At 35.9% G+C, this 26,329-nt stretch overlaps 2 protein-coding genes across 2 annotated transcripts in view; one reads left to right on the forward strand and one right to left on the reverse strand.

The window, feature by feature from the left end:
- The first annotated feature begins 604 nt into the window (after window positions 1-604).
- On the forward strand, window positions 605-16,456 carry LOC139122719 (alpha-2-macroglobulin receptor-associated protein-like). The gene is made up of 7 exons (XM_070688376.1): window positions 605-939; window positions 11,073-11,217; window positions 11,970-12,098; window positions 12,717-12,827; window positions 13,359-13,603; window positions 14,198-14,362; window positions 14,647-16,456. The coding sequence occupies exons 1-7, from the start codon at window positions 766-768 to the stop codon at window positions 14,707-14,709; spliced, it is 1,032 nt and encodes a 343-aa protein (XP_070544477.1). The 5' UTR covers window positions 605-765; the 3' UTR covers window positions 14,710-16,456.
- A 2,065-nt stretch (window positions 16,457-18,521) lies between these two features.
- The window catches only part of LOC139122720 (sphingomyelin synthase-related protein 1-like), a 35,399-nt gene continuing 27,591 nt past the window's right edge, over window positions 18,522-26,329 (reverse strand). The window contains exon 5 of the mRNA XM_070688377.1: window positions 18,522-25,137. Within this exon, the coding sequence (XP_070544478.1) occupies window positions 24,821-25,137 (317 nt within the window). The 3' untranslated portion in view covers window positions 18,522-24,820. The remainder of the gene's footprint in view (window positions 25,138-26,329) is intronic.

Here is a 26,329-nt window from a genome sequence, read left to right on the forward strand (position 1 = left end):
AATTTTGGAAAGTACACACTGACATTTCTAATCGATGGACAGGTACAAAATAAGCACCTGTTCGTGACAACATATTGACGACTGCATTATTAGCTGTACATATGTAATTTGCACTCATATTCACTCGTAGAAGCCAATATTGAGGTTGTTTTCTGAATTAAAAAATATCACAGGGAACCAACAAAATTATCAGAAGACCTGCATTGTAGTTCGTATCAAAGGGCAATCAATATAATTTCTATAACGACAAGCTATGCATTTCTTAGCGACATCTATCTGAATTACTTTAGGTCATCATCGATGGTTTCAGTTCCAGTGAACGATTTCTCCAATAGTCACGCTTTTCATTATAAAATGTTCTTTAGGCCTATACCTCTTCAACAAATTCATGTTCATGTGAATAGACCCTGGAGAAAAACGAGGGTCTATGGGGTCAAAGCAAAGACAATCGGACTTCAAAGGTTTGAATATGAGAGAAATTAAATTTCCGTTGTCTGTTTTTGTTCGTCTAATTGTGGTAGACGTGGCGTGCAATCATCAGTGTAATAATTGAAAGTATGTTTACAGAATTATGACGTTTACTTTGAAGCGCGCCCTCAACAGTAGTTTACCCGAAAGGCCACTCAAGGTCATTATTCGACCACGAGCGGACAGCCAGCAGTAGACATTTCAGAGCAGGTGTAGAGTAGGTCGCATCTCACCGGTTCGCGACTCAAGCATTTCCAGAAGTAAACAGAGTGATCTCCGTTCGGAGAGTTGTAAAGCATGTTTCGACTGGTATCGGTTGTTGCGTCCATTTTCATCGTAGTTGGGTTTTTGTCCTGGGTAGGGCAATGTAATCCGAAGTACACCGAAGACGCTCAGTTCGCTCCAAAGCAACCGTCCGAGTGGGAATTTCGACAGAGGAGGGCCAACCAAGTCTGGGAGAAGGCCCAGCGAGTAAGTACGAAGGCTTAAGCGTCTTGACACCACCTGCGACAATGTCATGTATGTTGGGAAGCCATGGTCGAGTCGGCCAACGATGAATCATAGAGAAGTGTTTACATTAATCTGCCCCCTTGTGACATGTGTATATGCATACACACTCTCGCTTTTGAAGTGAGGGCGCGGGCAAGTTATAGTTGCTAACACAGCGCAAGCAAGTACTTTGACTAAACAGTACAAGCAGAACGCTAGCATTTACATTTAACATTATGGTAGACATAAATTTCTTATCATACCCACAAAGATTACCAACAGTTCACGTGTATACAGTGTCGTGATATGGCCTCACTTTTTAATTTCGTGACGAGACCTGTCACATGCATTTGCCGTATCATTGGAGTACGCCCGTGGGGACGTAGGGTTGCTGGAGTACGGATTTCAAGGTCATTTGTCACAGAAAAATTCCCTTTGCTGTAAAGTTTTAACCTGTATTTTTCTGGATTGTTCATGATAAAAGTACCGTACCATTATGTCAGTTATTTCAGTTCCCCATTATACCTGTATAGATATGCAAGAGTGGCAATATCATGGCAAACCTAGGCTACTGTACTCGCCAAACTATTGTATTGGTGTTCTCACTTGTTTAGGGATTAGTAATGGTGTGATGTAAAATCACTATAACAATTACTACAAGCATACAAGTCTGATTTTGAACAACGATCTTGAAGAAGTGAATTGTGTTGACAGGGCTACCTTCAGACAATGTTTTTATGCAGTTCATTGCTTTTGGGGGTTGAGGGATCGGGGGGGGGGGGAGGGTGGAGGGGGGAGTATTATCTGTATTACCAAAGACTAACAGTACCCTTACGCAGGTATAAATGCCAGTGGGAAAGAAGTCCCTTGTAATATAGGCTTCACATCAACATTTAAAAGGAATGTAATATTTCCTTTTAAAAACCAATCTATTCTGAGCATTCTCTAGGGAGTTGTTCGTGTATTTTTAATGTGGAATTGACAGGTCATAATGTAGTTTGTTTATGAGTTTTTTATAGCACACTTAAAACATAAAACATATAATGAATAAATTTTACTGCAGCTTTTATAATTATGGACTGATCATACTCAAAGTAATTCACTTCACACACCCCTCCCCCTCCCCGCTCCTTTTTTTATATGACTGCAATTTGGTATAACTACATCGGTTTCACTTGTATAGTTAAACTATCCTGGATTGCAATATTTGTCATTAAATGTAATGGGAATGGCAGCTTTGACAACTATGTTTATAAAAAAAGTGGTTCTCCAAATCTTTTGATTTTTGACTCTGCTGTTGAAAAGGTTCGGAGGAAAATTTGATGGTCATATTTCATTTCATGAAAATCAATGTGTGAAATTTGTTTTCGCCTGAATAGTGAACAAAGAAAACGATATGTATTTTCAAGTACAGAGTACAGAGTCACACCACACTTTATGCTGATAGCAAAAATTGTTTGCATAATTTCACTCTAAAGAAATACACAAATGTAAAAGTTTCACTTCTGCTGGTAAAATTGATTCCTTCTCTTTGTTATGGCTGAAAGTGTAGTGTACAGTAGGCCACTATATCATATAACTTGCAGCATAAACAGTGTATATCTTAAGCCTATCAAGATAGGTGTAATACGAGTGAAATGTTCCAGCCAAGTAAATGTAAGAGCAAAGGATAAATTTCATGGCCGAAAGTATTGGTAAAATTGAAGGAGTTTAATTTTCAATAAAAGAAATTGTAAATGGCATAATACTAACCACTGAAATGGTAGTGCACTGCTGTATATTATCTCTGAATGACTGAAACTTCGACTCAATTACACCCAACTTTTCAAAGGATCAGAAATTTTTGAAGAAATTTGTAAACAAAAAGTACATCCATTGGCACTGTTATTATAAACCATACTTGTGCTCCTTTTGCCCACAGTCCCTCCACTCACGTGGGTGGAGGGACTGTGCTCTGTCTGATAGTGCTGACGTGTACATTGTAACTGAGCCACAGTCAGTGCATGAACTGGTTGAACAATCCGAATACAAAACCTGTCAGGATGATTAGGAAGGATTTGCATCCAAAATGAGTCTTTAATTACTTCAAAGGGCAGACATCACCTTTCACATCAAGTTTTCGCATGTCAACAGTGGAAGGTCTCCAGTTTGCATAATAGAATTTTATGTACACTCTACTTATTATTGAGATGAATTGATGTCTATTTTTACCAGACAATACAGTGATTTGTAAGGTGGAATTGAAATGCTGGATTTTCAGTCAAGGGTATAAGACCCAGGGGTCCGTGTGTGTACATGTATCACACAACAGAACACCTTTTCATGAAATGAACAAACCCTAGAGCAAGGACTGTGCGGTGATTGCTACATACACTGGTAACTTGCTACAAGGTGGCCATTTTGGTACTTGTTAAACTCACCAAGAAAAACTGACTATGGAGCGCTATTTTCAACAAATGATTAAAAGTCGATCTTTGTTGGTTGATGATCAAACATGTGCAGATTTTAAATGCAAAAGCAAACAAAACAGTCAAATTTCACCAGTCTTTCACAAGAAAGAGACAAATATGAATCAAATGAATTTTTTTTTAGTGTACAACTGTGGTTACATTTTATCTTGGACAATATCAAAAGTTCAGTGAAGGACAAAAATGTAATTCTCTAAGTTGCAATATTTTGAAAAGGGTAAACATTGATTTAGAATGCTAAAAGTTACAATTTATGATTGGAACTTTGCAGGATTTCCTAAGTTTTATGAAAAAAGTTTTTATCCAACAGGTAACTATTTATGATACTTCCACATTGACCCAAAGCTTACCCACACTGTGATGAGGTAAAAAATAATAGCTTCATACCTTTATGAATGCGTATGAAGTATTATGAATTAATCATAATGACAAGTGTGACAAGTGAAAGCTATGTGGGTGGGCATACTCCAGTGCTTCTATGCTGGCATCTCGAAACATGATGTATTATTGTATTCAACAGGAAATTTATGGTTCAGTGTTGGAGATGTTGTTATTGTATGAATATTGTAAGTATAATAATTAATAAGAGAGCCGTTTTGATGTCTGTTTCTCACTTATTCCAACTATTATAACAATTTAAAAAAAAGTTTTTGTGTATCAACATAAAAAGCAGAAAAGAATAAATTCAAATCATAACACACAGTTATGATCTGGGGTATTGTTTTCTTTTCTCCCAAACATTTGATGGAAAAATTCACTCATTGATGAACTGAAGTGCTAGAATAGATGAATAAGTTTACAACAATGTTCAAACATAGACCCCAATTACAAAGGTTTTTCAAAATATGAAAGCAACAGCATTTCACACCAAAGAAAGTGTCATGTTAGTGTAACACTTTTACCAGCCAATCAGAATGCGCCAAGTGGGTTATTGTGTGAAGTGATGCATTGATATGCAAATTTCAAGGCCAGAATCTTCTCACAGATGATTATGCTTTCAATAGGTGTTTTTAAACAAAAGTACAACAATGTCTTTTGCTGTGCAAGTTACAAGGTAAAGTTGATGTTGTTTGTCAGCAACAAATACATGTAGAGTGTTTTCAAATGTTCAAGATACTGTAAGGAACTACTCAGTATTCAGTGAGAGACTCTGACTGACAGACATGGTAATATCTGAAGAGACAGAAAGGGCAAAATTAAGAGACATACAGACAAAGTTTCAGTATTTGTTGCTTCTGAAGGAAACAATTTTGTGGAAACAATTTTGTATCTTTAATGGAATTTTTACAAAGGCATTTCACTTCTGTGTCATGTTTATGTATGCCACTCCTTTTTTAAGTTGAAATTGGATAGTGTTGATGAGTTGGTTGTCTTTTTAAACTATCCTTTAACTCCATCATTGCCATTGGATTGTAAAGTTAAGTTACAGTGTGCTGCACCTCAAAGAATGACTTTCAAAGATTTTGCTGCATTCCATTTATTTTCTTAAGAAAAAACGAATATTTTCTCCCCATCATACATATTATGGTTAAGCAGAGAGGGGAATCATCATGCAAATTGTGAATATCCGGAGAAAAGTGACCCAAATTTACTGTTCTCTGTCTGTTGAATCTTGAGACAATTGAACTCTTTAGTTGAATAAACTGACAGAAACTTTATTCCTCCTCATTGACTGAAAATGAATTCATGCAAGCTTGAAAACAGAAATAGATTGTTAGTTTTTGAAAGTTTGAAAATCTGTTGTGGAGGTGTGCTCTGCCTTTGACTGGAAGATCTGCCTCTCGAGGCAGAAAAGGGAGAATGGTTTTTCCCTCATACAAGGATATTTTAGTTTTTATTGTGCCTTAAGGTAGTATGCGTCTTGAAAGTGAAAGACTTAAACTTTTGCTCAAACTTTCCTTAAGGAATCTTTCAATCATTTCATTCTCTTTTGAGATGAAGAATAAAAATTGGGGGGTCAACATGCAAATTTTGGTACTAGAGAAACAAATAACCAAAGATTTACCAATATTCAAAATTCAAAATGGCCACCATCCCTGTGTCAACTCTATGAAGAAGATAAAATTTTTGAATTTTTTGAATTTAAAATGAACCCCCACAAGTGATAGATCAGACCAGAATTGAAAAAGTTTGAGATTCTGAATTTCTGTCCCTACCTTAAACAGTCTACTTTTAGCCAACAATGGCAATGTTCAACACCTGTCTTTGGCTCAGACTTTCCCCTTCCTAATGTTACAAAATCATATAAAAAGTTTTTTGCCATTATTGAAAATTTTAAAATTTATAATTTCAACAGTCAACACTAGATACATATAGTTCACTGAAAACAATTTGAAAGCCGTGTATCAAACCAGAGTTGAACTTGAAAAGAAAATTTGGAATTCCAAGGTGATCGAATATTATGGCTCACTTGAAACTATATTCTGCCAACCTGGTGTTCAGAGAACAATTACATTCTTGTTAGTTGTAACAACAAATTTAATATTCTTTATGATAAAAGTGAATAAAATTGTCCTGCAACGTACATTTTTTCCAAAATTGGTCTGCAAACATCTTCCAATTGATTGAGTACTTAAGTGTTATTAGTAATAATTATCTATGATGGATGGTAATAAAGTAAATGCACAGTGGCAGTGGATGTCCATTACTCAGCTCTGTATTTCAATTTATCAGAAAGGTACATGTAGATTCAGTGTTGAAATGGTCAATATCAAATGACGTAATGAACAATTATGAAAGTAGGCCAATGTGACTTTATCCAATGGAATATCAACACATAGTGTTGGTTAAATTGCCCATAGAGGATTATATTTCAGTAATTGACACATAAATGTCGATTTCACTTCAGAACCAGGAAGTTACAGTGAATAATTTTAACCAGTAGTTTCCTGCTTGCATTGTATCTAATCGCTTTTGTAACTGACCAATCACAGTGTTACAAGTTGGCAACAATGTTTCAGTTTTCATCAGGTTCTGCTTTCCTCTTTAATCCCAAATTGCTCCTTATATCATGTGATGATTGTTGAAAATCAAGAATTTGAGTTGATAGCAGTACAGAGAAAACTACATGAGTAAACGGACATAGATAGTACACATTTTCCCACATGCACTGAGAAAGGTGCTTTCTGTTCGTACTGCCGTCACACCATGTCTTCTTTTGTAACAGTATTCATGAGAGAACAGTGCAAGTCAGAGTGAGGTGTTGCATGCTGGGATAGGTGCTAGCCTGTTCAGCTGACTCACCCAGAAAAAGTTACACATTGCCGTTTGAAAATTACATCTTTCTGTTCCGTTACTTCAGATTCAAGGACAATTTACTTGGTCTATTAAGCAAAATTTTACTCATGAAAGATTAAAAATATACAGATTTAGAGTTCAGTGACCAACAATAATGAATCCTTTTCTTTATGTGGACAAAATCGGACGTAATGTAATAATGATACAATATTATTAAAACTATTCATTTTATAATACTTTTGATTCTTTTCACATTTCTGTTTGTCCACATTTTCTGATTTTCTGATACTGGAAGCCAAACATTTGTGAAGCAAAGTCAAAGCACTTGCAAATTTCACCTGAATAAAGATTTTTGTTACTGTCAGTCTTGAACACTGCACATTATATAAGAGGACTATTTACAATACTAACTGCATCAACTGAAAATATGTAAATCCTTGCCTTGATCAATATCCTACATGAAACAATATCATGCAATTTAACATGAAAATACATAAGTCTCAGAGTTTTACAAATAAATTGGCGTGAAATTTTCACAAAGTGTGGGTTACTCAATTGAAAATATACTGCCTACATAGACGTGTTGAAATGGCATGGGACAATTATGTCTGCATTGCTTTCACACTCAGGCATTGCATTGAAATAATACAGTGCAAGTCATTGAAGTATCCGATCGCCCACAGCCAGTGTGGAAGTTGTGTGACTACAACAAAAGACATGTACCATGGTCACTAAGCAGATTTACTCCCCAGAGAAATACAAAAAAATTATATATTTTTTTGAGAACAAAATTCGCGTCTGAATTTTTCTTCTTACATGGCAAATAAAAATCCACCCCTCTGACAAGCCCTGTGCAGGCTCTGACATGACTCTTTGGGATGTTAGCAACAACATCACATGGCTGTGACACCTGGGGCTGATAAACCAATTTGTATCCAGCACCACGAGGGGCATGATTGCATAGAGTGCTATGGTCATAGTGGTGTGACAGGGTTTGAAATTTCTGCCTGTATCAGTACATTAATGGTACAGAACAGTACCTTAAAATTTTAGACCAAGCTGATTCCAACCAGTGTGAACAGTGCTGAAATTTAGTGATTTTGAACCACTCATTTGCTCACGTGTTTACACATGTGAGCATATGTCGCAGCGATGTCTGTCTATCTGTCTGTCTGTCTGTTGGTCCGATATCTCAAAAATGGCTTATCAGATCAGAATCAAATCTGGTAAATATATTCAGTTAGCAAATGGCAAGAACTGATTAGTTTTTGGTGGGTGTGGCTTGCATACTTTTTGCTCATTTGCATAATTAATGATTTTAGAAAAAACGGATATACATTAAAAACGACTACACACAATTTGATGAGATTTGGTACAAATGTTGATCACACCAAGATATATCAGCAGTGGGTGACATGAAAGATAAATGCTAATTTGCATATTTAATATACTTTCCTAACTAGGGATATATATCTTATTTGACTCGATCAAAATTAACCAAACTTGGTATGTATATTAAAGATACTATGATTTAACATTATTGAATGTCATTAAGCGTTTTAACTGCAGCCAATTCCTAATTTACATATTTAATGAACTTTGCTAATTAGAGATATATATTTAAATTGACGACACCAAAGTTGATAAAACTTGCTACATGTATTGAAGCCACTATGATACAACATTTTTGAAAGTCATTAAGCGTTTTTTACTTCAGCCAATTCCGAATTTGCATATTTAATGAACTTTCCCAATTAGGGATATATATCTGAATTAACTTGATTGTAGTTATTGAAACTTGCTATATACATCAAAGATACTGTGATATAACATTATTGAAAGTCAAAAGACATTTTTACTTGAGCCAACACCTAATTTTAATATTAAATGGATTTTCATACTGAGGGATATTTATCTGAATTGACTTGATCAAAATTGATGAAACTTACTATGTACAATAAAGACACTATAATACAATATTATTGAAAGTCATTAAGCATTTTCTCTTCAGCCAATTCCTAATTTGCATATTTAATGATCTTTCCTAAATAGAGATATATGTCTGAATTGACATGACCAAAGTTGACAAAATTTGCTACACATATTGCAGATACCATGATACAACATTATTGACAATCATTAAGCATTTTTACTTAAGCCAATTCCCAATTTACATATTTAATGAACTTTGCTTATTAGGGATATATACTGGGATTTACTTGATCAAAGTTGGCAAAACATGCTATGTACATTGATGATTATACCAGGTACTACTAAGGTCAAAACAATATCGAAAGTCATTTCACATTTTCATGTCAGCTAATTTATAATTTGCATATCTAATGAGCTTTCACAGCTCGGCATATATGGCTTGAAGGACTTGGCCAACAGTAATTACACTTGCTTTATAAAGTGGTGGTATAATAAGAGCAGTCAAATAACTTTAATATTTTTATTTCAGCTAATTACATATTTGTATACTTCATGACCTTTTAGAATTAATCGGCGGTGATTATTGTTCATTATGTTGATCATCATAATTTCAATGTAGTTGCAAACATGTGGCAAAGGTTCAAATTTACACATAACTTCAATATATGATGAAATACGTGAGCATTTTCAGTTCATATCTGGATTTAAGGGTAGGAATTTATCCAGGCCATTTTGACAGTAGCTAAATGACTTAGTGTGTAGCAAGTTCCGATCTGATCGAGAATTTACGAAAATCTCACAGTCTGTTACAGGCATGTCGTGAAATTTGCCCATGGTTTTCTAGCTGCATGTGTCGACTTAGAACTGCCAAGAATACTGATGGAAGATATGAAGAAAATATCAATATCAATTATCAAATTGTCAATATTTGTTTCAAGCATTTTCACTGTGGAGTCATTCCATATTTTTGTATAATAAAGCATGAAATTTAAAATATGTTTGAAAACCTCATTTAACATGACAGTGATCCAAAATTTAGCGCTGAGCTTCACACTTAGATTAACCAACATGTACCCGTATATATGGCAGTGGTGTCCTATTGTTTGATTAGTGTCAACATAGGCAATTTCATTATAACATATTGTGTTTGTATTTGAAAATACAATCTGATGAAAAGTACACAGTATCTTGGTTACTGATCGTCTTTTTCATTCATCAGGGGGTTAATATTTTCACACTGTTGCAGGGATGTAGAAAATTGTGGTTGTGGCAAAATTAAAGTACAGGCAGTTACAAGTAGTGTATGTGCACATTAAGTTTTTGCACTTGACTTTTTACTAAAATAATAATTTTTCATAGCTGACAAATTTTAGCTGACAGCTTGTTGCTTTTGCCGTCTGCTGGCAATTTTCCACATCCCTGTGTTGCTTGTAGCTGGACAAACGGGTCAGCCCCTACATCTGCTCATTAAATTGACCTTTTGACCTTTCACCTTACCTGAGGACACAGGAAAAGCAATTTTAAATGCTAATTGAGTGCAACTTTGGTAGATCTGAGTCAACTTCTTTTTTATTCTCAATGTTGTAAAATTCCAAGACAGTCCAGAATCTTACCATCAACAAAGAATAAGATATTGTCAGTATGTACCCCCCAGACTTGCTGCAAGTTTGTGGGCATATACACTGTAAATATCAAAACTGAGTAAATTGAAAGTAAATTGAAGCATAGACCCTCGAGAAAAACTCAAGGGTCTATGATTGAAGCAATACACTCTGGCAGGCTGTTGCGTAGATGGTGGGGTGAACACTATAGACAGCTGGTAACTGCTCCCAAGAAAAGCTAAATTCAAAGATAGTACCTCAGTAGGCAAGGCTGACAAATATGGGGGCCCATGTTAAGCCATATTACAATTCAACATTATCTTAGAGGGTATGTTTGCATTTATCACCACTAAGGCACCCCTAGGCAACACTTTATGTCTATCAAAAGAGAATGTTGCCCAGTCTTATTGTGGTATTGTCATTGTCATTGTTATATCAGAGACATGCTTCACTTCTCACAAATACTGATATTAAATTGGTCTTTCTTTGAAATCAACCCTAATTACATGACTATCATTCATCCATGTCAAGTGGACAATGCTTCTGATATGTAAACATTATGCATCAGTGATATACAGCACGGAACGTGACAGCAATGAATGGGTGCTTTGGAATCAATTGATCTATAGTCACGCAGCAAAGAATTAAAGTTTTATAATAAATGAATAAATTTTGATGTATCCATATTTGCTGCAGAGAAACATTTGTATATTTTAATTCATCTCAGGAGTTGCTAACTTGATGTTTTATACTTTCATGTTTCATTTCAGTTGATCTTAACTATTGAGTAAACAGTCTGTACTCAACTGTGACGTCACATGAACTTTTTGAAGTAGCACGGATCATGAACTTTCTTTTGCTTCGTGTTTTTTGTCAGATGGGACTGTCACCACAGAAACTGGACAACTTGAAGAAGGACTTACGAGCGCATGATGAGAAAGCCATGAAATGGAAGAAGATGAAGAGAGATGGCGGTGACCCTGATGGAGAGCAAGAGGCAGCTGTGAGACGAGAACTTGCAGGTAAATGACAATCAGTGGTGACCTCTGACCTCTGAACAGAACTTGAGTCATGTGACATGGATCACATGACTGCATGCCAAGAAGTAGTATATATGTATCATATTCTGCTTGCTTTGAATCTTGGCTATCATAAGCTTTATGAATACCGTTCTTTTTTCGCAATGACATATGTAAAATCTGGATACTTTCATGGCAGAATTTCTTTTATACACTGAAAACATATTTATGGTACTGGTACATGTAGTCACATGTTCTACATACCTGTTACTAAAACTTATTATTATAGAACATATCTCAGGAACACACATATTCCAAAGCTCATATTTTTATAGTGCTTTTCCAGTCTGCCACTCGTTTGAACTTATTTTGAAGCTCTTAAAGTAAATAAAGTTTCACCATATTACTCTTGTGATAATCTAAAATGCAATTTTTATGCATAGAGAGGAAACAAATGGATGGCAGCCATTTTGAATTTCAGGTATTTGGTAATTTTTAGCACAGTGACCTCTGAGTTTTTATTTTTGATTTCAAAAGGGAATGATTTCAAGTTTCCTTGAAAAGGTTTGAGCAAAACTTTTACAAGGGGTATACTATCTCTAGCCATTTGCTTATTTTCCTATCTTTCAGTTGATATATTAGAACATAAAATTGCTTCCTAAATTTTGCAATCACTCCCGCAAATTTAGACTTTCAAGAATTCAGATGATTTTAAAATATTTGATTTTTTTAATCAATTCCGCTGTTCTCCACAGAGATCATGAGGCGATATGGAATGGCCAAGGAAGCCGCGTTTGAAGAGAAGAATCTTAAGATGGAAGGAACGGGAGCAAAGAAGTTTGAAGATATGAGACTGAACAGGTTATGGCACCAAGCATCCTTAAGTAAGTGTGAATTATTTCCTAGGTTGTAAAGTGGGCTCTGTTCACTGACAATTATTTTGTTCTCAGTTAACATAACATGTTGTTACTCAGCGTCAGTGTGTCCTCAGGTTGACCTCAGCAAAATCAAAGTTATCTTTCTTACTGGTGATGAAAACATCTAGCTTTCAGCTCTTGCATCCAAAAAGATGCACAGATGCATTTGTTCTCTAACTCTGGCGTAGTAAGATACTTTATCCAAAAGCTTTATTATTTGTGATAGCGGGCTGGATCAAATAGTGAAATCCCTCTTTCACATTGTAAGTGTAGACAATAATACTTATTCGGACATTTGAGCCACTGTCAACCAAGTTGAAATGAGATGTTGCCAGTCAACATAGTTTACAAATTAGGTTTGCTAGACTCTGATCTCATACATACTAAACTGACAGCCAAGTCCCTAAACCAATTTGTTATAAAACTTGCATTTAGGTTTTGCTGTTTCAGTGGAGTTCCTGGCCTTAAACATAAAGCATGCAGGTTGAAAAGCAAACTTGTATCTCTCAGAGATTTGTGAAGCTGAAAGTGACAACACTTATGAATGACTCTTTAAAGCGGAGTTTGTGTGTTTTTTTACATCAGATGGCCAATTTTCGACTGCAGAGCTAGAGGACCTGAGACAGGAACTTCAACACCACCAAGACAAAGTGGATGAATTCAGACAACTTATGGATGACTTGCATGGATCAGATGGCAAGTACTATAGACAGTTTCCTAACCCAAATTCCTCGTAGACAAGTCCACAATCACTGTTGATAATCATGATGGTGTTAAACCAAATCATGTATAATCCAGAAACTTATAGATGCTGACAAAAATAAGTTCTTCTTCTGACAAACTGACATATTTGAAACTTTTGTGGACCATACAAACTACTAAATGTGCATATAAGATAGATACTAGTTTTGAGTGATATACAACTTCAGCAGACTACATGACCTGGTAAAACAGAGAGATATTCAAGTCCTTCTAGTAAACAACATTTGTAGTTCAGTACAGTAGCCAATATCAGTTTTATTCTGAACTAGACTAGTGAAAGTAAAGGTGTCCATGCCTACTAGCCTTTCACCACTTTATATTTGGTTGGGCCATTTGTTCCCTACTTGTATTTGGACCATTCCACATAAAATCAGGGGTGAAAGGGTTTCAAATGAGGTTTAAGTATGATCTCTAGTCAGAATTTTTCAATATATTTCTCAAACCTTTTCCCCCTCACAAAACCAGACATAAACAGAGTTGACAAATTCAAACGAATGGATGTAGACGAAGCTGAAGAAGCAAAGGACAGGAAAGTGAGAGAGCTGGAGTTGAAAATCAAACATAAGGAACTGAACAGTGACTACAAGAGACTAGAGGTGAAGACCAGGCGGGAACATGAACAGAGTGGATTCCACGAACCAAGACTGCATCAAATGTGGATGGATGCTCTGAAGTCCAATTTCACTGAAGATGAACTGCAATCACTCAAAGTAAGAGTAATTAGACACTGAGGGCGCCCTTGCATTAAGAATACCCTACATTAGTGTTCTTTATATTATATTATGATATTAGATTTGAAGCATTCATTGGTACAGACAGGTACTGTAAGTGAGAATTACTCAACACTGAGGGCGCTATTATATGTAATACAATTTCGTATTCGTCCCCATTATATGTTAAGCTATATTTCGTAAGTATTTTGCAAAAATGTTTCAATGTAAGACCCTTTCTTATGTGATGACCTCTTCCTGACATAACTTCCAAACAAGTAGCAGTTTTATGAACCAGCACTGAAGTTTCAATATGTCTGTCAGGGGATCTATACCAGTGGGTTATCATAAAGTAACATTTGTTGTTCATATCGTTTGATGTTTGTTGAAAAACAGTAATTTTCAGCGAATTTGGTTTCTATTTCTTAACACATTTGATTTCAAAAAATGTGCATCTGAGAATAACAAATACTGAGATACAACACCAAAGATTCAGGAATTTTTTATTTTCCACCAACTGAATCCAAAAAGACAGCATTCCAAATCAGTGACTGCCAAGTTCACTGTCTTTCCTGTCTTCTTTTGCCTTCACAGGAGGAAATGAAGCACTTTGAGAAGAAGCTAGCAAAGCATGAGTCGATAAAGGAGGAGGCAATTAAAGCTGAGTTGCAGTATCACAAAGCTAAGAAATCAGGGGAACACCATGATCCATCCTACTTTGAAAGTCTGAAGGAAAGAGCCAGGGAGACTGCAAACACTGTATGTATTGAAATTTTTGACATTCCAATCTGAGCTCATAGTATGCGCATAATTTGAAACAAAATTACCTCAATGTATTTGAAACAAATTATATTTCTCGTATTTATTCTCATATTGTCCGTACTGTGCTTTTGAAAAGCTGTTAAACATCTGTTGAAATAAGAGAAAATTAGATGTGTATCTTTTTTAACCAGTCACCCCTATTTTCAAGTGAATAGTCTCTACCGGAACATTAAAATAACCGGCTAACTCTCAGTGTATTATCTGTGTGTTCACTTTTACAGGTAAAGAAGCATTTAACAGATTTCACAGACCGCATTGCTGCTCGTCGTCACACAGAATTGTGAGCAGAGCTGAGTTGATTGGAGCGTTACTTAGATTTAGTTGAGCACTGTACAGCTGAATTCAAGGAACACTCAGCATTTCAATTTTCACCACAGTTCACTCACCAAGTTCCATTTCAAATTTCCGCATAATTCTTACATTTGTCTCAATTTTTGCATAAGTAACGTGAGAATTGAATAACTTACTCAAATATGGAAACTATAATTTTCAAGTTCACGGCTATTCAGATGGTTACTGTGGATCGTTGCCATGTTGTCGCCATGGTGACATGGCATGAGCAACTGATATGTCACTAGTGTGTATCTGTCAGTGTGACCCCAAAGTTATCGTGATGATAAAGTGGTCTCGGTGGATTCCCTGTCATGCAGTAAAATGTAAGGCTGTCTCTAAAAGGTTAAAAATATCGTCAACTTGCATCAGAGACCAAGACAAATGTTTACAATAGTCAACTGTGCTGTGTCCTTGCACACGCTGTGTGATGTATTTGATGTTATTCTAAACCCAAAACAGACTGTGACTACCAGCCTACAGCAAGATTGGGCCCACTCTGCTCCAGATCTGCATATTGCTTTAGAATTTACGTACGTTGGACTTATGTTGTACATGTTTTAAAAAACGAGAAAAGAGTGAAAATTGAAATGCTGGTTTTTCCTTAAAAATTCTGTACAACTGACTTTTTATTTATTCTTATGGTAAATATGTCATTTTCATGGTTTTACTTATTGGAGTGTCAGAGTTTGCACAATTATTTCATGAGACTTATTTCAAGGTTTCAATTGATTGACCATTCTTATGTATTTGTAGTCAATGTGGCTTGACTTGCTGCAGTCCATCAGAGTGAATTGACAGTCCATCATGATGACACTGAGCCACAGGTCACAAGGCTGAGTCACCTGACTGTAGGTCATGTGACTCAGGGTCCACCAGTTATTGGACAATCCATAGTTCATGTGTCTAGGACTATTTACAGTTCATGTAAGTTGCCCTGGAGATGACTTGACATACCTAAGGACATCACTATGTTAGTCCTCACGTTTTAGATCTCTTTTGTTGATTTTTCTCATTAATGCTTTTTGTGCTGTAGTGCGCATTTGACAATTCTTCTTCAAGATTTTGCAGTTCAGTCATGTTATGGTTCTTTTACATTCACGTTTGATTGAACCAGGACAACTTCATTTCTTCATCCACTCATTCGGCATCAATTTTATTGGAAAAGTATTAAAGCAATAATGGTGTGTGAATTTTCATATCCTGTCAATAGATTTATGCCTCCTAAAAATGTAGTGAACATCCTTTTGTTTTTGAGTTTCAGAATTTCCAGATGGTCCAATCATATTAGTTACAAAGCTAAACCATGTCTGCATCAGTGTTTAGATCTGTGCACATAGTGTATACATTTATCTTTCATTGTATGGGAAAATTATTATCATTCATGTTGAAACAGAATTTATCTTCTTCTTTAATTTTTCTTATTGCCATCTTGCCTATTTTCTTCCTATTTAGAGCACATTTGTCTGCATTGTATCACACCTAGTGCCTTCAGTACACTTAAAAAGTAAATTTTTGTGAAAACAAGGTAGCAAAACATTTCTACCACAAGATGGCGCTAGTCATTGCTATGCAGTTATCGCTTCAAAAAATGATGGAAAAAACTTAAAATAATAAGTTCATATGTCAGAAGAACAATCTGCAATTATTAAAATGTACCAATCTAATTTGGAAATAAACAATTTTAGTACTTTTATCGTATACTTTTGTCTTATTCTATACAGTATTTTAATTTATTACTACTTTAAATCAAGAACCATCTCTGAGGTTTAGGAGTGAAAGAATACATGTTCTTTGATCGTTTTCTCAAGAATTGCAGTAAACAAGGACCTCGACAATATTGTAGTGATTTGAAAATAAGAAATTGATGAAGTGACTAGAGTAGTACTTTGCACTGACCAAATAGCCATCGACACTTTTACAAAGCAATGTTTACATTCCTGTTATGATTTTGGTTTTTACATCAATCAAATTAGATGATGTGTCTTGTTTTAGATATCATGAATTATTCACAAAGTGTCAACAAAGTTAAGAGTTTTTCACAAAGTTGAATACAGAAGTGTATTACAAGACTTGAAAACTGCCATTCATTTGCAAGTTCAAGTCAAATATTTCGAAAAGGCTTGTCACCACCTTGTTTAAATGTGAATAAGGCATGAAGGGAAACTTCAAGGATTGCTTTTGGAAGTTAATTTTCTATAAAGACTGTTGAGACAATAAACATTTTATGACCAAGAAATTGTTGAACATGTACATTGCTTGTGTATGATTCCATGGCGGACAATGCCATGGTGGTTGATTCATGGTGAATGATTCCACGGTGTATGATTCCACGGTACATGATTCCACAGTGCACACTTCCATGGTTTACGATTCATGCATGGAGTACAATTCCATGAAGTACGATTCCATGGAATACAATTCCATGGTGTATGGAAGATACATTTAGTGTTTTTGAATATAAAATTGCAGGTCAATTTGACATTCTTCTCAAGTGACGGCTAAAACCAAAGTCTGATCTCAAGACATAGTGAAACTTTCCATCTTTTAAGTGTGACTGAAATGATAATATACTGATAATATACTATATCAATATTTTAAAGATGCTAGAGCTGGATACTGGTTTGCAAACACTGAAACATAGACAACGTCGGTTAAAGGGCGGTGGTTGTTGCAACTCTGCTCAAAGGTTGCCAGGGACCCCTACGACCACTGTAAACACTCTGTCTAGGGTACGTTGGCGATTGGTGAAAGTTAATGAATATTGTGAAATTTAAATATTGCAACTAAGTTGACGTGATGCATCTATAGATATCATGCATGAAATACATTGTTTGTAATCAAAAAAGTCACACGTGCACAGTTCCGACAACAGCCTTCCTTAATAATGACTAGACTTATGAACAGTCCATGGTGCCTTTATCTGTTTATTTCACAAGTTTGTACCTGCAGCGTTGTATCTGGTCACATGACCATTAGTGTGCTTTAATAACTATCACAGCATTGGTGTATACTAGCTCAGTGTTCTGTGGAGTTTCATCAGCCGACTTATACTGCTATGCAAAACCTGTATTGCTTCAGTCACAATTGGTGAATGAGTGGACACTATAGTCCAGCACATGTACTGTAGCGCGAGTCGTCCATCACCTAGTTTCCCATGGATATATGTCTGGAAAATAGAATGTCAAAATGTGGAGTTGGAAAAATTGCATGAAGACTCATGTGGCTGTGACACTGTTCAGTGATTATGCTGTTGTGAAGGTGAATGACCTGTGGCATGGATCAAGTGTGGTTTTATGCAGACAGTACAATATGCCACTATTCAATATAGCCTCATTGACATGAATGGCATTGAATTCAGACACGGAGGGTTCAATAAAGTTCGAACAATAAGGCCTTTTCTATACAGGTATTCAGAGTAGCCCAGGTACCTCACTCACAGACTCAAGGCCACAAGTAGAGTTTTAGCTGAGACTGCTCACTAACAAGATCTTAACATGATCATTGTGGACTACAGCATCCCTCATCTTCAGTAATATCTTCTCAAAGCCACCATTCTTAATTAATGCTCTAATATTTGGTATGTTGGCCTCCTAATATCTCAAGTATAATTCAGAGAACATTTTTTGTCATTTTTGGCCAAAATCTCAGAAGCCTAGCTTGCTCAGTTGTGTTGGGGTATTCACACACTGGAACACTAAAACAGTGATGTGTAATACAACTTATGTGTGAAAATGTTTTACTAAATAAAGACAGGACAATAAACTTACAACCAATGTTTAAATATTCCTTTTAATCACAAGAAATACTATGTAATATATTACATCACACTGACAAAAAAACTTCCATTAGAAAATGAAATGTACATAGGTTACTTCAAACTGTCTTCTCCAAAGAAGTTATAATTTAGAAAATTTTGGTGAAATACGTCTAAAATACATTTCACACATGTACAGAGAATGACATTTTTATTTTATCAGCAACGGCTTCGATATAAACAGGCTTCTAGCCAATCATGAAGGCAGAATTATCCTAATTTAAAATAAAAAGAATTGGTACATATTTAGCAGTGTGTCTCCATGGATGAAAATTTGATGAGCGCCCTCATGGGACCACTTCAGACCATGTACCTTCAGGGAGCAGACAATGTTCAGCATAACTGGCCAGGACAACATGAAATGTCATTACAATGTGGAAGTCACTCAAACATTAACAAAAAGTGTCGCAACGAAATGCATAGGCAAACTATTAATTGTTTGTGAAATAATTAATGCAAACCAAGACATCCAATGTACCCTTGGCTATTAAAAAGCCAAAATTTGAAATTCATTGTCTTGTACAATGCTGCAGACTGACCTTCTGGCTATGCAAAGGAAATCGGTCACGTGTAAAAAAAAAACTACAAAGGCTAGGATATAATCAGGGAATGCTCCAAGAAAGTGCCACATCTACTTTTGCAAAGTTTTGAAAATTATCTTCACTATTGCATAAGATCAGTCAAAACTACCGCAAATTTCGCTTTGCGACAGACAGACAGTGAGTTTATAACTGTTCAGTTACATGGTAGATACATTTGTCAGGAATGATATGCAGCGTTAGTTGCAATCCTATGCTTGCAATAGTGACGTATTAATGATGCAAAAAAACTTTGCTTGCCATTACCGTTATGTTGTGCTGCCTAAGAATAGATACACTGAACAATATTGTTTTCCTTTCTGGCCTCAGTAAAGTTTGCAGTTTTTGTTCTCAATATTTTTTTCAGTACTGGTATTTTTATGAAATCCACTGATCACCTTTGGTCACTATGTCTGCTTGCTCTGTGTTAACTTACAGGCAACAAAATGGCCATTTTCTACATATTAACAGAACTGATCTGGCAAATAGTAAAGATATAAACAAGATATGTATCAGTTCACACATTGTACAGTAAACATCCGATTCATTCTGGCAACGCATACTGTAGTGACGACAATCTTCCCAAAATGAATTACAACACTACACATACACGTGATAAATTGATCCTATGGCAAGTGGTAATGTCATCTGAACAAATATGACTTTTAAAGCCATCCCTGTGGATCACAAAGCAAACATCTACCAGAAAAGCATATTCTTGGAAGATCCTTTTTTCAATTAGTGATAAAATAATTCTCAAAACAAAAACACATAATGTAAACACATCTCAATGTGATCATTGCTATTAATATATGCAGTAACATATCCACTTGCACATTGATAAACATTTCCTGAAGATCATATTTCACTTTGTATTAGAAAAATATTCTATAACAAACTACCACGGAGAACTGGTAAAACTTTGAACAAATTTGAAATATATGCCAGTAACTGGTGCTAACAACAGATGTGACAACACAAACATATATTTTTGATGTCAGGGGACATCAAGGCCTTGACTTTGCTTTTGGTTGCACTTCAGTAGCCGAGGATTTCTTCAGGCTGAGACCCTCCCGTAAAGACTATGCTATGCCAACCTAACCAAGCTGTGCAGACCGGACGATGCATTTGTGTTCAGCTGATACTATAGGGCAGTTCAGGGGAAATAATTCTTGGAATTGTATACTGCATAAATCAAGGACTGGAAGCACATCCTTGAACTCTCACATTAAAAATATTGCCGCTTTTGATTTCTGCATCAAGCAGCTTCACAACGTAGCATAGAACAACCAAGGTTACATCACTGTCTACAAAATTCAAGTTCATGTCTACTCTTGTTCATCGCAAATAATATCTGACAAAGCAAGTAAGTTTGAAATAAGTCTTTACATCACAGAGTTTCAGTAAACTGTCCCCTGTAACTGTAAAACCATTTACAGGGATGTGAGCAGTTTACACGACGGCAAAATAACTGCAACTCTCGTCTCTTCTTTTTTGTTTGAAAGTATAAAATGTTGCAGTCACATATCCTGACCACAATACACAAAACTATTTTTAAAATAATGAAACACGTCTCATCACAATCTTTGCCACTCGAAACCAAATGTAGCAGATTAGTCCCTCTAGCAAACATACACAGAACGATTTTGAACTTGAAAGTGTTGTACATCAAGGTCAAACTGGGTGTGTCTTACAATTGCAACAAAATTGAAACATTTCTTTTGATTGGATTCTTTCTACTGCAGGTATTTTCTTGTTCCATCCAAAGTCTTTGTTTTGAGAGAAAACAAAATTCAGACACTAGCTTGGACTGTCTTTCCAACTTCTTGTAAATACATACATCAAGAGAACGTGAAATAAGCTTGTACTGTAATTTTTCCACGGTTGTAAACACAGAGTGAAAAACGAAAAAAACCATTCACATGAGAATTAAGTACAGCATATTTAGAAATTACTTCTGAAATAAAATTGAAGTTCTAATCACCCAGGACATTTTCAAGTACCGAGATTTCAAAACAAAAACATCAATAAAATTAGATTGAAGGTCCACGGAGCCTATTAAGTATTTGTAAAGATTTCAAATCTAAACAACATCTATGAAAATAAAATTAAATGATGGATGGCGTGAGTAGTTTGAAGTACAAAGGTTTGACAAGGCAATACCGTAATTAACCTAAGTTTTAATACAAATAGAAGAAACCGGTATTTCTATTTATACCTGTGATTACACGTACAAAAGCCGTCACTTGTGTATTTAGTGGAATAACCAAACCCTACAATTGGAGGTATCTTAAAACAGGGCCCTTCTACAATGGTAAGGAATAAAGACATTTAAATATATTGACACAGAAATATTTCATTCTTCCAAATAGACTGCATCGTGCACTTGTACAAAGACGCTGCCTTTTTGGTATTCATTCACACAAATACTTATTTACAAATCTTGACGTCAATAAATCTTATCATAGTTCTGTAGACTGAAGACACTGTCAATGGCATAGCACTCTAATCCGATCGGATTTGAGGCACAAATTTACACGAGTATTTCAGAGGTATTTGTTCCATGGGGGCCGCAGCCGCGATGAGATATGCATGTAGACATATAATTTTATGAGAAGGCGGACAAACTTTTGAGTGTTGTATTCGCACAAATATCACATCATAGTTTTGAACCTATGAACCACGACATACAAGAACAGTTGCCAAGACAACACACTTGGACCCAAAATGATGAAAGCATTAAAAAAATACAATGTTACAGATTCCATCATAACTGAGACAAATCTGGACCAGAACCACAGTCCCAGTAAGAATTTTGAGAACGAATGACAAAGCAATTTTCACAGCTGCTTCTGGAAAAAATCTTGCCCGAAATGATCTTCAATGTCAATAATACAATATCATGGTCATCATATGACAACAATCCTGAAAAATGTACGGAAAATTTCACACCTGTGTGATGACCGGTTGCAGAGAATCATCGGTTAAAACTTTAAAAAAAAGTTAAAACAATGAAATAACAAATTTCACCATGATTAGAACAGATCTGAGTACATCCTCATAACCTGTCAACTTAATTTACAACCACTCTACAAAAGATTTCTGAGGTCATGTATACATCTTTAGAAAGTTATACGAGACATGCATGTCAAATTTCAATGTAGAAAAGATAATTTGAAAGTACATCATGGTTTACAGCTATTTGTTTTTCTTAGGAAGTGCTCAACAAGGACAGTTTATACTACTTATGGTAGAATACACATTGAGAATAGATATTTCGGCTCTCTCGCTTTTACAATAGCTTGTTGGCCCATCACTTATGGGGTTAATTTGAAGCTCATGGATAAAGTAATCTTTTCACTGGCTGTGAAAATCGAACATTTAATATTTCCCCATACAGTTACATTTAATATTTCCCCATAGAGTTAACACAGGGATAGAAGCTATTATGAATTTCAAGCGTAGGTAAATATTGGGCATTTTCTTTCTCTGGTACCAAATCGCAGTGCACGGTGACCCCCTGCTTTTTCATTCTGGATTTCAAAAAAGGAATGATCTGAAATTTCCTTCTGTAAGTTTCGGCAAAAGTTTAAGTCTTTCATTTTGAGGCACATACTACCTTAAGGTTTTTGCGATTACATTTATTTCTACAGTTTAGAAAACAGTCTGATCCCTAAAATAAAGAAATTGATAGTACATCATCGTTTGTAAAATGCTTTGTACTCCTGGTTCCTATGTTGCATTGGGAATTAAATCCTATTCTTTAACATTTCACCACAGAAAGGAAAGTTAAGTAGGTGATTTGGGTGGTGCATTAAAGAGTCCTTTAAAAGGAGGGGTTCTCTGCATGAACCGTGAAAAGTGTACTGTTGCAATGGGGTCAATGGCGCCCTCAAAGGTTAAAATGAGCATGAGATACCGGTAAAGGAGGGTATTTTTGCGCAAAGGTTTACTAAAAAAGATTTTCATGGGGATGACAGCAAACTTTGTGTACAAACAGAAATGATGGCGTTAAATAAGTATGCACATTATATGTCATTTCTTTCTAGCAAGACCTGCAACACAGTGTCTATGCCAGTGAGATACAATTCCAGACACAAATTGAGTTTAACCCAATGTGGCAATCAACTAAGATTTGTGGGATTACAATCCAGACACACCGTATCATCCCCACTCTCTAGGTTTCATTTTCCACATGATGGGTTGTCTCAGACTACAACAATAACAAAGGCTTCATCTTTTAGACTACATTCTGCATTTCCTCTTTGATAATAAATATGTACATCAACTCAAGATATACTTTAGCCCCTTATCACTAACCTGTTCACCCCTAGTTCCCTGTGATCAGGTCCACAATCACCATCGACAACAATGCGTTCGGACCAAACCATGGTGGTAAAGGGTCAATCAATGAGAATCTTTCAAAGTCCTTGCACAAATGCAAGGAATATTTTTTAACCTTTTTTCTTATTTTTATACGTACTGTATGATTATTATTCACCTCTGCCGACCAGAGACATAACTAGAATATTTTGTCGCAAAACTATGCAGAATTTTGTAGTAATTTCTGGACAAACTTGTCTTGAGGGTTAATATGATCCTTTGGCCTCTTGAAGGATTGCAAATCTGTAGCACAGAGTGGGCAGGGGTAATGTAAACTGGGGTGCTAATTGGGTCACTGAATAATCCTTTAACATTCACTATAAACTTGTAATCATTTTCATGAGTCAACTGGACAGATGTTCTTTCATCAAACTTGCAGGACTCTCCTCTCCTCTTCTATCACACAGAATTTTCATTTTGTTTTAATCACAAATTTCTACTGTTTTGCTATCATTGATTAAACAACCATAAAAAGATTCTATTCATACATAAATCTGGAGGAATTGCTTTGCGTACACTTTCATAATTGGGGGTACAATTTGCATCACTACCACTGAAGGTAATTTTGAAATCTTCTTTCACTTTATGAGGGTCCATTTTTATTTTTTGTTCATGTTGAAGGTCACTTCCAATTTCACGATAAATTTATCGCATATGACTCAAATGTCCTCTGCAGTACTGTCATTCCACTTAAAAACAGGCACAGCTGACTCTGACTGGTGCGACCCGATCACCCCTACTTCCTCATGTAGAGGTCCATCTTTATCATGGGAAACAATGGGAATGGGTCAAACCATGTGGTGAAAGGGTTAAAACATCACATCTACAACACTTCACACACTGTACAGCCATGCAGTGAAGGTACTTTCACTGAAACTTTTTGAAGATAATTTTGTCTCTCGTTTTCTAAAAATCTTCCCAACATTCTGAGTTTAACTGAAGGCAATGTAAAATTTCTCATCATAAGCGAACATCATACTAGTATGTTAAATCGATGCTAACCATCTATAAAGATTAGATCTGTACAGAAATGATGAAACTACACGGTCAGGTCTATTTGCTACTCCACAATATTAAAGTCTCTTGCTTCAAACTGATGGAAACACCCCTCTGTGATACAGGGATTTTACAAAACTACAATTTTGGCAAAAACCGGATTCATCATGAGGTATTTCTCCCTGAAGCTTTTAAAGTAATTAGAAATTTGTTAAGGAACCAAAGTTCATTGTCTGATCTTTTTTCTCCTCAAAACTGGTGCTGAATAATTTCTAGGACATGTGTGTGTGTTTAACTGTTGTTTTGGAACAGTCTAGAAATTCTAAGGGGTCTTGGAAATGGCCAGCCATATTCGTTGGGCAGGACGCCATCCATGTTGTTCTCAAAGAAACGAATGAGCGGGAACCACAGCTGCCAGCGTTTGTAGCGGTTCCGGGTTACGCGGTTACTGGACAGAGAGTGGTAATAAATAAACATTCTGGTGGTGACATAGAAAGCGATGACGACATCAACGGTGTAGTGGCCGTGCGCCGCTAGTATGCAGAACATGCCAGTCACGCTCATCATCCATATGATAAGATGGAGCATCCAGAACGACCTTGGCGAATCTGCAAAGAGAAAGCAACATACTATTTACCATCAAGCTAGGGGAATCATTTCATGACAGGGCAAGGGCCAAAGTTCAAAGGTTACAAAGAACTCTGGAGTAATCCAGGTTATGTATCTTGATTGTCATATCTAAAAGGGAAAGAAAAGATACAGGAGTGACCACATCACCCCATGACATCGAGTGAGGTCAAAGGTTAACCAACGATCATAACACTGTGGTATACCATTGTTCTGTGCATTATCCTCTAGATTGTCCTTATCTTTGGTGATTTAATAAGACTTGACCGAATTCTCATCTTTGGTATCATACTAAATGCTTGGAAGTCGTACTGATTGGTAGTACAGAGATTTAGATAGCATGAATGCACACAGTTAGTTCTCTACTTGGCATTTCAGTATTTGAATATCGACAGCGCGATCGGATTACCAATTCACAAAAATTGAGGAGCATTGCATGATCAAAAAAAATAAAACCGGTTTCAATGAGTGCAGTACACACCCGTTCATGCTTGAACACTATCATGTGCACGTAATAGTCAAACCAATCAGTTTCAAATAGCACAAACGTAATGCTATATCTATGCAAACAGACTATGAGCTATGTAATATTATACTCAGGTTACTAGGGGTCAGTGTTAGTGAAAACTTGAGAACTTTGTGTGTACCAGACCTACCATCAACTTTGTCAGTGAGTGTCATTAACACAGGGTACATTAATACATGTAGTACACATTACATAACGTCATTGGAAAAATACAATAAAGTATATTATCTGAATTTCCAAGTGGCGATTTGAGTTTCGTTAATTTGGTCAGATACACTCATAGCCAAGGAAACGCAGGGAGAACAATTTCAAAATTTCAGAAACAAAATTAGATTAGATTTAAAACATGCTAGGCGTATATACACACAAGCATGCTCAAATTCGAGTAAACTGTTTTACCACTATGTTCAATCCCTTAGCAGGACCAGACCTTTGTAAACAGACATGAAGTCACTATTTGATATGGAAACAGTGATATCATCATATCATGGTGACAAAAACGATATCCTCCAATGGCCAAGCAGTTTTCTGCTTTTTTTGCAAAATTCAGGTAAAATAAATATCTACAGCACTGGTGAGTTGTAGGGTTAAAGGCATACTGTCACCTGTTCCAATTTTGCCACAGTTACCATGGGAAGAGAAAATCT

This window comes from Ptychodera flava, chromosome 22 (assembly GCF_041260155.1).
Source record: "Ptychodera flava strain L36383 chromosome 22, AS_Pfla_20210202, whole genome shotgun sequence".
In the NCBI taxonomy this organism is placed as follows: Eukaryota; Metazoa; Hemichordata; class Enteropneusta; family Ptychoderidae; genus Ptychodera; species Ptychodera flava.